Below are 12,845 nucleotides of genomic sequence, written 5' to 3' on the forward strand. Positions count from 1 at the left end.
TTCTTATTCATTAAGTGGTAGATTGTTCAAATGTCCAGACTGGGTAAATTAATTTCATTTGCAACCCATACATTTTATTTATATATTTAAGGAAACATGATATATATTGTATTATACTGCGTTTACAGTGTACGGCGTGCACAGTGTGTAATGAGCTATAAAAAAGGTAATTTTATTGAGACTCAACAAAAATTACTTGTAAATTCCTTCTAATTCTTAACCTATGCTTATATGGACAATCATTGTCAATTAGTGCATGAAACAGGTAATAAAAATTTGTTGATTTGAAATAAAATGCATTGTGCAAGGCAGTAATAGTATTGGTTGAACATTAAGGTATAATAAAGCTAAAGTTTGGGGTAACTTGTGGCTAAAATCATGTCTGAATAAAGGAAATATTTTCTGACTTGGATAAAGGTGTGGTTACAAATCATAACAGAAACATAAGCATATTCCTATGATATGAATGCCTTGTGACTACTGCTATTAATAAATTTTCACCACAATTTAATGTCATCAAACCTCCATGGCAATGCATAGTGGAAGGAGAATGGAGTAATCTACATAGACATTGATTAAACGCAAATATCTAAAATTCAGAAGATCCAACTGATGAAACCCCAATCATCCCTGAACCCTCCTTGTCAATTTCTTCTCAGTTGGTAGTATTTTTCACTCAGCTTGAAATAAACATTTCAAAATTGGTGGTGTTTTTGGAGTACATTTCAAAAATGACAGAATAAAATGAGGGACTGTCTCCTCCACTGTTCCAGAAGGGATGGGGGAATGATTCTCCTACCTTACCATACCATCTGTTGGGTCTCATTACCTGTTGTACAATGTACTGTTTTCAGTTGGACTAGATCATTATTTATTGATAAAAAATGTGACCCAATTCTTTTTCATGCAGGCTCTTCAAGCTCTCAGAACATCTGTGAAGCCTGAGTCTCGAGTTCTAGGAATTCTGGAAAAAGAGGTGGAATGGTTAGAGGGAGAAAAGAGACAATTGGAGGCCCATGTCTCTCGAACAGAGGCTTGGGGTGAACATCTAGGAAGATGGAGAGCAACTGTCCAGTCAGCTGAGGTATACCTATTAAAATTATGTTGATTCCTCTGGTGTCAGTCATCATCTTTTGTTTGTTTTGGAACCCTGCAATAATTAATTCTCCAGATAATCAATGTAATGATCATTAATAATGCTGGAATTTGTACCGTACATACTACTGAAAATTGTGTAGTCTGCACCCATGTCATTAAACCTTATCTCTCTTCCTTATACATCACAGAGAGGTTGAATGAAATCTCTGCCTGTATGTTCTAGGCATTATCAGTGGAGGTTAAACAAGTCATGAGTTTGACTCGAAGTTAATCATTAGTTAAAAGTCAGCATCAAGTCATCAAGCCTCTTGGCATACACTCTTGTCAGATTTAATGCATCCATCACGCATATAACAATTATCTGATGGTTTCAGGATGACTGAAATACGTAGGTCCTTCAATAAGTCCTTAGAAAATTCAAGATATGGTGCTCTTAGTATCTGTTTGCTTTTAGCATGCATCATCTCTTACTGGAATGCTGTTAAAGTTTCATCTATATCCATTGTGGTTTTATTTTCATAGTTCATTGAAACAACAGACTTCTTTATGTAGAAAAATGAAAAAAAATGAGTTTTGTTCAGAGATTGAACACTTGTCTTTAAAAGTCATAATACCAAATGTGATGTAAGCTGAGTTAAATGAAGTTCATGGCTCATCTACTCCTGTCTTTGCAACAGTTTACAATTGGGTAAATAAGGCTAAACCTGGCTGTACATGCACATGAACACCATTTGTTAAGTCCAGTGGAAGTGACTTCCTCCGAAATGATTGACAAAATCCATGGCATGGTTTTGACCGATTGACAATTCCCTTTTGCTGTGAACCATTCATTGTGCCATTTTTTCACATCTTCATATGAACAAAAGCACTGCTCGGCAAGTGCGTGACCCATCAATTCAAACAAGTGGTAATCAGAAGGAACCAAGTCAGGCGAGTAAACGGCTCTTCCGAGTAAACCTAACTTCCCAGCTGAGTGCATCCAATGTGTCCTGAACTGGTTTTGCCATATGTGATGGAGCATTGCCATGAAGAAAAATGACAATGTGTTGCCACTTTTGGTATTTTGATCTTTTTCAAGTCTCAAATAGTTCAAATTGACCAATGTTGTTGATAGAATTCAGTATAATGAGTCCACTACAACAGTAATGCGTATTCTGTGGGAAAAATAGATTTATTGATCGTTCTTGTGCAAATGCAAACTGGCGACCAGCTGTGTTGGGAGGGCAGACCCCCCACCACATTTTCCGACCAATTTTACCATGCTGCCATGAATAGTCTCATCACAATAAAAGCATGCCCATTATTTTCATACTGGACCATATACATATACTGGCTGCGGCAACATAACTTCCTTTTTCAAATGCAAAACGCTTTCAAAAAAGGAATTTATGTCACCACACCCTGTGTATCCTATAATTTTATTATCTTCTCTGAATTTGTATTGTCTTGAGTATTTTCTGTTAATATCTATTTTACTCAATAGTTTTCTACACTGTTTAAGCAGAACTAATCTTTAAAATAGATAAGTTCTTTATTACTTTATTTTGCTTTACTTTATTTTGGAGGAGTTATTTTTCATTGACTAGAGTGACTAAGTTAAAAATGATAATAATTGCTGTGAGGCAGGGGTAGGAAAAGGATAGGATTGTTAAATGGAATGAATGGATGAAGGGAGGAAGTGTGCAGAGTTTATTGTAGTATTTGGTGTTAGGTTGTGTTTTGGTAAAAGAGGCAAAGAAATGTATCATTGTCCTGTCTGTGCATCCAAAACCTGCTTTAAATCGTAGATTACCTGATAAAAATTATTACCTAATATGTTGTGGACTCTCCAGATGGCTCAGAAATCATTGCCTCACAAAGTGGATATGCATCATGACTACTCAGGATTAAGGAAAAACCAGGAATGAGAGAGCCTGTAAAACACTCTCCTTCCAGTAGAGTATACTTTAATTACTTTTTTATCTAAAAGATTTTTCTATGATAATTTCACTTTCTAGTTATCCAAAATTAAGTACTAATTGCAAATATGTATGTGCCTGTAAGTACACATACATAGTTGCAATCCAGTCCACCTAGTCTTGTATAATGCTTAGATGGATTTATATTACTTTAGCTTCACCTCAGATGTGAGATTTTTTGGGCACCAAATCTTGCTGGGAAACCACAGGGGACAAGGAGCGAATTCCCCTACTCCAATATATGTTTCATCCCTGTCCAAACTGATTTACCCCTCATGGCTATATTATGCTTGTAACCATTAATAAGCTAACCATGACAACTCACATGCACTGAGCAATACCTTTGGCACACAGGTTTAGATACATTACCTCAGAATGCTGTGAGCTTTATAAGAAGAGACTCAAGGCAGTTTTACAATGCTCCCCAACCATTTGCTTTACTTTCCTGCAGATTCCTGATGAGAAAGAACCTCCTCAATTTGTGTTGGTTGTTCACATATTAGAAGATGAGCAGGACAGTGATGCTGTGTCAACTGGATGGGTTGTTTTAAGGAAATTGCCTGACTTCCTTGAATTGCACAGGAAATTACGGTAATTAACATTCTAAATAGTAATGAATTTGATATTATTTTCAATTTTGATTTTATTTTCAATATTTTTAATGAGTGAGAGAAAAAGGTACAATTATTGAATAAATATCTCTTTGAATTCTGCATTGGAGAGCTTTTGAAAATTTTTTCAGTGTTGTGTCAAATTCCATGTCATGCACTTAGTTGATAGTAATTACAATGAAAAGTTGACAGAAACTGTACATTGTACAATGTACATTATAAAAAATGGTAGTACATTGTAATGATAGTACATTGTAAAAATGCCATGTATTATGGATTTTATGCATCGACTCTCCAATTGATCTAAATTTTGTTGAGGAAACTTTAATGAAAAATGAGTTTATTAAAAGTAAAACTTTGACTAAGTACTTGTGGGAGTACATGGCGGACTCTGGTATGCCTATTTTCCACTGCTGTTAATAGTATTAATTTGTGTGTGTCAGTTATCTTTAAATCATAATGTTCTAGTGTCTGTATGCCATACTTTTAAAGGTACTTCAGTACAACCTTAAAGATTAAAATTTTGGGCACATGTAGTTTATTGATAATATTCTATTGAAATGTAATGAAATAATTGGCTTTGTAATTCCACACAAAGTGTGTGGAATTACCAAGTCAATTATTTCATTACATTTCAATATGTTATGCAAATTCCACAAAGTTACGCCTGAGACAACAGATAATATTCTAGATTAATGGATAGAGCATTTGGCTTCTGACTGAAGATCTGGGATCAAAATCTTATCGATGCATTTGGGCAGCTGTCCTTAAAATCCCAGTGAATGTGATTACCTGAATTCAAGCACTTAATGTGTTACCCCAGGTGTCAAGGGAAGGGAGACCCACTACCATTGAAGTATGAATTTCATACAAAAAATGCATAAGGTTCAAGTTTAGCCGTGCTGTCATTTGCCAGAATCATCTCCTTGAGTTTATTACTCTGGCCATGGTTACAGTTCAATGATTGCAATGAATAAGAAAAATAGTCAAGTTATTTTTTACGGCAAGGAATTTTATTCACCAGCTTTTACTGAGTTTCAGGCCTAGGTGTAGGAAAAACAATGAATTTCACATTTCAAAGTGGTTGATGTACTTTTTTCATTTGAAGCATTCAATAAACTTGTCTAATGAATAAATTGCTTGACTGTTATGTAGGTGAAAATAATTGTACCTTAAATTAGCAAAGTCCCTTCTAACAAGCCATATAGCTAAAATAAAACCCTATTATTTTGTTCCTGCTTATTTGAAACAATGTAATTTGAAGTCGAGATCAGTACCTGGGCAAATGTATAGGATTTTGCATGAAATTTGGTATGAATAAATCAAAGTATCTAGGCTTTCACTGAAATTTGAATCAATTTCTTAGCCTTATCCCAAATTATATTATCATTAAGTTTGTCTGTATTGCAAAGTTTCATGTATCAATTTAAATGTATATATTTCAGATCTCCATTTCTAAAAAAAACTTGTTTCCCCAAAATGAACAATTTTTTGTTGCAACTTAAGTGATAGCCCGTAGTGTCCTACAGGGAAGAGTGGTCAGATTCCTCCTTCATCTCATCCACACCAATAAACTGAGTCTAAAGGAACCAGCAGTGTCATCAATGCATTCAGTGTATTCACCATTGATATAGTATCTGCTGGGATTGGATTTAAGTAATAAAGTGAACTGTGAGACTTTTCTAGCAATCACAACAGCATTAGTGCTTAGTGAGTTGCTCCTGTTAAATCTGAAAAAATGTAGAGTAATGAATTTTGCAGGAAAATAAATCCATTTAACTCTTAGAGTTGGAGGGGAAGGCATAATAATAGTGCACAAAGTAAAATACTATTAAGTCAAACTGATATAGAGGCTAAGGTGGGAATAGCAATTCAGGAACATCAGTGAAGTTGCACTAAAGAAACCTAAGTTCATCAACCGAATAGTTGAAAAATATTCAAACGAAAAAGTATAATTTCACAGACAAGTCAACTTACAGTTGATGCTATGTTTCATGATATTTATTGACAATTATGTCATAGTGAAATAATTTATAAATGGCCATTAAAATAAAAATTAACCAGAGAATTACCCTTGTGGCTATACTCTTCAAGCATTTCATAATAGTAAATATGGGCTTGAGGGTGATCTTCATTTTGTATTTTATACATGCCATATTTATATGGAAATGCAAGATTGTGGAATGAATACTTTGTCTTAAATGTTGTACATTTGCTTATGTGGTGGTTGCACACATAGAAAGATGATTGCCATTACAAACACGTCTTATGAGATTAATCCAGGGATACTCAGCTGAAAAAGGCTAATCAACCCTGGAAACTTTTTCTGATTTCTTTAATAATATAACATTGGCTCAAACTATAGGCTTTTTATTATGATGCTCGTCGTATACTGTTCTTTTGGCTTTACACACCTAAGAATTATGGTGTTTTGTGTCATTTGCTATCTTAAATTGAAAATTTTAATTTAATATTTGATATTTTTCCATTACTTTTATTGATCATGGAATATATAAATATGGGCATTATATGCCTTTTAATTAAATTCACTCTAGATTGAGATGATGAAATAATGTTCAAACAATTGCCAAAACTAATCTGTAGTTGTACCTATATTACTATCTAAGCATTAAATCCATTTCATGGATAAGAAAATGGTTGCTTTTTGGGAGAACTTTTAAATGAGTGTTCCATAGTTGGAATTAAAAATAACTTCATGTTCCTTCAAAAAACTATTCACCATGTGTTGCAGTGAACTTGTGCTAATGTGTCTTGAAAAAGATGCAGTACCATCAAAACACAGTGAAATTAAGCTCAGCATAGTTAATTTAATCCTAATTAAGACCCAACTCTTCCACCAAATTTTACGTGAAATCTTTGATTCTATTTAAATGCCTTGTTGAGATTTATTTTTGCTTAAGAGTTAATGTTATATTGTTGTTCAGTGATGTAAAAATAATTTATTTGCTTTATTCAGGTTGAATATCATGATTCTTTGAAATTTTATGTATTAATGCCTTTTGTTAATATTCATTCTTTGCAGTCAGCTAGGTTCTGAAGTAAAAGGACTTGAACTTCCCTCACAACCTGGAAAATTTCTGTTTGGAAAGGGAATAGATAAAAATTCCCTTGAAAAAGCCAAAATTCAGATTCAAAAGTACTTGGAGGTTGGTTTTTGTTTTATTGATATTTATAACATAATTAAAAATGAGATATGCATTGTGAAATTTACTCCTACTGAGTAATATCATAGTTACTAGTATGGCACCAGATGGTACAGATATCAATACACAAATAAAATAAATTAAATTTGTAAGCTATGCAATGGGTAGACTAGTTTGCTTTTATTGTCCCTAGCCATCTTTGGGAGGGGCATTGTAGTCCAGCCGGTAGAGCCCTGGCTACTAGCAGGAGGGCCTGGGTATACCCCAGATTTCTGGGTGACTACATGTGGCACAAGGAAAGAAACTTGCCTTCTTACCCTAAGATGTAAATTTCACATGCTACATGACTTAGTACAAGTTGAGCACTTCCCTCACATAACAAACCAACCTTCAGGTTGATGACTTCGGCGTTGGTGAGTAGCTACATTTGGTAGTGGGGCTGAGAGGAGGTATATAAATAATAAGTGCATGTGATTTGCAATATGCTTATCATGGAATAGAATAAGTTTTGTAGCAGTAGTGATTTACTAAAACGTGCAAAGCTGCTTGACTCATGTTGTCTTCCTGTACTAGTACATATTTTATTGATTTAAATAACGTCTGCATTCTGAAAATTTCAGATAGAACAATCTATAAAATTGCTTCAGGTCTAACAAAAATATTTGCAGTATATCTATAGTAATTTTAAGATGTTCATCAGCATTTAATATAAAGATGAGTAGGGTTAAGTTACTTTGTCCAAATGTTCTTCACAATGTTTATAAAATGTAATTTATGGCTTAGGTGAAGTGGGGTCCAAAATTGTCAACCTTTGGTTTACTATCACCAAACATTAATCACTTTATTATGAATAGTGGCAGATGGTTAAGTGAATTCTGCAAGGCTTATGTTACAAAGTGCCAGTTAAAATATCAGAGGATAAAATAATTTGAAACCTTGATGAAGATGTACTATACTTCTTCAAATAAGATCTAAGTAGAAAGTAGGTATAATTTTTCATGATCAAATAAAAGCCAACATGTATAATTAATATTAATACATCATGCTCAGTTTTCTTTTAAATGTAAATAATTTTTCTCTAAAATTATTTGCTCTCTATAAACATGAATTCCTATCATGATGAAAGTGCTTTGATGCCAAAATGTGATAGTAGTTTCTAAGTATAATTCATCAAAATTTTACATAAATATTTTTATGTGCCAAATGAGTGTAAGCTTGTAAACAAAACAAAGGTTATGCAGTTTTCAAGAAATACTAGAAAGGCTTAGTTAAATATTAAAATTGGAGCTCATAAACTGGAGCGGGTGGAACAGTTTACCTATCTTGGAAATGTTCTGGACTAATATGGTCAAAGTCGGGGCAGTGTAGTAGTGGTGGTGTAGTAAAAGCATAAGAAGAAGAATTGTATTAGGCCGAGAATCTTTCTCAAGGAAGAGAGAATTGATATCAGGAATATCAAGTAAGGATATGAAGAAAAGATCTATAAAACTTTGATGTGGAACATGATTTTGTGCGGCACGGAAACATGGCCATTGGAGAAAGATGATGGGCATAGATTGGAGGGTTTTGAAATCTCTGTGTGGAAAAGGATGGAAAAGGTGAAGTGGACTGGAAGGAAAACAAATGAGGAAGTTCTAGGCATGGCATGGGAGGATAGAGGATTGTTGGTAGAAATCCAAAAGAGGCGGGAAAGATGGATTCAAGGCGTTTTGATGGGCAATGGGATGTTGAAGACTGTGATAGATGGGAGAATGTTAGGCAGATGGGAAGGGGCAGGAGTCAGAGTGGGATGTTGGACCGATTGAAGGGAGGAAGGATATATGCAAAATTAAAGAGGGACTTGATGTAGTGTCAGGTACCAGGTCATGTTTTGTGTTAGGACAGATGAGTAAGTGTTGTATAATTGTGTTGGCTGTGTTTAGCCAAAACCTACCTTAACCAGGTGAATTTCAATAATAATAACTTGTTAAGTATTTGTTAAAGAAGCAAAAAAAATATTTACTTAGGGTCAAATATAAACCTGGTGAAGTTTGATGTAGTAATTAAAGGATTCATGAGTTTATGCTTTCAACATGCCAATTTTTACAGTACCTATGTAAAAATTTTCATTATTTGTTTTTTCTAAACAACTAGGCATTAGATGTTATTTTCTTCCTAATCGTTGCGTTATTCTATGTAAAAAAATTCAGTTTTATTACAAATGTAAATAAGTATGGTCGAATCAACAATACCTATTTGAGGAAAGTTTTAAATATATTGTATATTATATTATTATTTCATGATAGAATTTGTAAAAGAAAGAGATGCCGGTGGAAACAAGGTTTATGTTTCACAGATGTTAGTATCAACAAAGCCCACATTGGTATGTCTGAGTACGGAGTCAGTAATTATTCAAATTTATTCATTGTTCTATACATTTCAAAAGTTCTTGGCCAGGTGTATTGGAATCGTATGAAAATGAAGAATAAATTTTGCATATTCTGTAATTTTATAATTACGGTTGGAGTAATATATGTTCACAGTCATGAATTAACAATAAAGTAAGTGAAGTTAGAATTCAAGAAGTTTGAGTAAATGGAACTTCTCTATTGGTTCAAGGTCTTTTGAAAAGTATAGCTCAATTACAACCATGGTATATGTAATTTATCAGGTCTTAAGTGAATAATAGCTACCAATAGTGATGTACAACTCAGCAACAGTGAATATGGCCATATTTACTGCTGTTGCAATTTTTCTTAACTTGTGCACTCAAATATTAAGAAACACCAGATATAAGTACGTAGTATGCATTAAAGTCCAGCAAGTTTCCTTTAGCCCTTTCTGAGATTTTTAATGCCATTTCCTATGGTTTACCTTAAATTCATTTTATTTTCTATGAGCAAGGCTAATGTAATATCTGACCTTCGGATTTTCTATAATATCATGTTTTTTTTGTAGTTTGTGCTTGAAGATGAGAAGTTAAACCAAAGTGAAGCACTCTATGCTTTTCTAAGTCCCAGTTCGGAGCACCTTAAGCAAGCAGTTCCATCTCCAAAGAAGTCCCGGTTCTCTCTCTCTACTTTGTTTAAGAGGTAATCATATCTTTAAAACTTCATGTTGTTGACTTTTGAGCATGGTGGTCATAATCTTAATTTATTGTTAATGGTTACATATAGTATGTACTTGTACATATATTGTGACATTCATGTTATATTTAGAAAATCAAGTCACTAGTGTCCTACTCTAAACATTCTTGTGCTAAGTATGTTGGTTTGGTTGATAAGTCAGTCCTACAGTTTGATTTTGAATGCTGCAATGTTAGTGTCATATGCAGAAACAAACAGTTAAATAAAAAATTTGATGGTTGTGCATTGCATTGAGTAATGGGCCTCCCATGGTGTTAATCAAGTGGGCATCTGGCTTATTAGGTAACCTTTAGTCTCTTCCTTTTTCAATAATTATGTACATTGAATCTTGTCCAGAGATTAAAAATAACATGGATGTGTGGATCATAGGATAACAGGTATGTGTACGCAGTCATAATACAATTAGCAGAAAGGGCTAGTATTCTTTCCTAAAACACAGATTTCACAGCCAAGGTTGCTGATTTACGTGATTGAAAGCCATAATAAAAACAGAAAAAGGAAGAAATGTTCTTTAATTATAATTTCAAATAGCTTTGGAAGGGAAGTTATGAGTGATATTGCCTAGTGAAAAGTCTTCCTGGGTTGTCTCTGTCCCCCTTATGCTGTATGTCCCTGCTCTTTGAGCCTCAGTGTTGATTGTGTCATTATCATTAAAATGTTTCTATTTGAATTGGCACCGTTGGATTTTGCAATTTTTTGCTAAATCATCTTGATAAACAGAGCAGGGCCTATGAGAATATGCTCTGCAGAGGGAGCAAAAGTGTCATCAAATTCATCAGGACATGTGGTTATGTTTTGAATGGTTGGTGCTGTAATTGAAAGAGGTAATTTTTATGATTTCCCATTCAGCCTGACATTGGTGCTCTCTATTGTAAGTTTATGGAGGATGTCAAATGAAGTCATGTTAAAGATGAAGATAGGGATAATTTCTTAAAATGTGCTTTTAAAGAGAGATTTTACATATTTTAAATCAATATTTGCCATTGATTGCAATATAATATTTTAGGAAACTACTCATACCATGGCACAAGAGCAAAAATTTTAAGACTGGGGGAGTTCATTGACTTGCAAGATAGTCTCATTTTCACAAATACGTAATACTTAAATCCCTATCATTGGGCATAAAAGATTTCACAATCATTCACCTCTACAAATTAATATTATTGTAACTACTTTGATGCTCTTTTCTGTAGCACAAAACCTAATTCTTCAAGAGTAATATATACTTACCTTAACCAGCTTGTGTAAAATTTTGGGTTGGCTGTCACATTTGGTTGGTAACATAGACATGACAAAATATAAGTGCTATAGGACAATTCTGATGATTTTGCTTTCAGTGGAAGTTCAGGAAGTGGAGGTGGTGGTTCAGCAGAGTCTTCAACTGGTCGGGATGCATGTCGAGAGAGTGATGAGGATGAGCCATTACTGCTGGAAGAATCAATTGAGCGTGGTGGTGTAGAATCAGGGAGTGGGAAGGATGCAATTGCAGAGCCTCTTTATGCCCTTCTTGGTGAAGTGTTTGATCTGCGCGGTGTGTTTAGTTGGCTGAGAAGAACACTGATCACCTTTGTCCAAATAACGTATGGGCACACAATCAACAGGTGGGTTTATTGATTATTAAATGGAGAGGATAATCTGGACAACCCCTACTAAAGAAAAGTAAACTCCCACATTGGGTGATGGTTCAATTCCTTGAAACTTTCGTTTCTTGTGAAATGATGCTCTTTGAAAAGCAAATAAAAGAGAGAATACGCAGTTTCATCCTTGGATCAAAAGCTCTTAGGTTTCATTCAGCAACGTATATTTTTTGGAATTGCAATTACCCATCTAGTGAAATATAATTTCATATTTCTGACTGAATAAATGTGTTAATTTTTTATCTGTTTACAAGGGTGATTTTAAAAGTTTTCGGAAACGAATAGAAATAAACGGCTCACCTCAGTGAATTTTTTTAATTTTTCAATGTAGTTACCCTGTACACTTATCCATTTGGTCTAGGGATTTTCCAATGTCTTGGTCCCATTTTGAAAATTAGATTCCTTCAAGCCTGCAAAATACCTGTCTACTTATTCTGTTAGTTCTTTGTTTGAAGAGAATCTCCATCCATCATAGACAATTTTGAACTTAAGGAAGAGATGGATTCCTGATAGAGCCAAATCAGGCCAATAAGGCAGGTGTGGCCACAATTTGTATCTTAGTTCACGTATTTTGGCCATGGGGATTACACTTGTTTGTGGGCATACATTGTCTTGATGAAAGATGACTTTCTTCTGTGCCAAACCTGGCCTTTTTTCATGTATCTTTTGCCTGTTGTTTGTATCTTTTGCCTGTTGGTCCAGGAGGTTAGTGTAGTATTGTCCAATACTTGTTTGACCATGAGAAGATATTCTATCAGCAGAATCCGTTTCGCATCCCAGAAAACTGAAGCCGTCACCTTTCCGGCAGGCTGTATAGCCTTTGCTTTCTTAGGTGGTGGTGACTCAGCATGTTTCCACTTCTTTGACTGCTGTTTTGTCCCTGGGGTATGGTAATGGACCCAAGTTTCTTCTGTGGTCACAAACTGGCAAGGGAAATCTTTTTGGGATGTCTTAAAATGGATCAAACATTGTTCGGAAATTTCCATTCTGATGGATTTGTGATCCTGCATCAAGTCGTGGCACCCATCTAGCAGATAATTTTCCCTTATCCAATTCCACTTTTAAAATGTGACATGCATTACCCATGGAGAAAAAATTCATATACAGTGATGTTTAAGCTAGAATTCATCAACTACGCGAAAGAAAAAGGAAATTGCGAGGCTGTCAGGATTAATCCATTAATAAATCTTTTAAATCAAAGTTACGTTCTAGTCGGGAAAAGTGGATGATGTCTGGTATGAAAGACCACACA

The 12,845-nt window shown here is 34.5% G+C and overlaps 1 protein-coding gene across 1 annotated transcript in view; it reads left to right on the forward strand.

Annotated features, from left to right (window-relative positions):
• snz (sorting nexin snazarus) overlaps positions 1-12,845 on the forward strand; it is a 42,779-nt gene that overhangs the window by 21,445 nt on the left and 8,489 nt on the right. The window contains exons 11-15 of the mRNA XM_071596712.1: positions 911-1,084; positions 3,508-3,647; positions 6,711-6,834; positions 9,769-9,902; positions 11,294-11,557. Coding sequence (XP_071452813.1) covers positions 911-1,084; positions 3,508-3,647; positions 6,711-6,834; positions 9,769-9,902; positions 11,294-11,557 — 836 coding nt within the window. The remainder of the gene's footprint in view (positions 1-910; positions 1,085-3,507; positions 3,648-6,710; positions 6,835-9,768; positions 9,903-11,293; positions 11,558-12,845) is intronic.

Source organism: Hetaerina americana, unplaced genomic scaffold (genome assembly GCF_022747635.1).
Source record: "Hetaerina americana unplaced genomic scaffold, ioHetAmer1.1.p SCAF_8, whole genome shotgun sequence".
Taxonomy (NCBI): domain Eukaryota; kingdom Metazoa; phylum Arthropoda; class Insecta; order Odonata; family Calopterygidae; genus Hetaerina; species Hetaerina americana.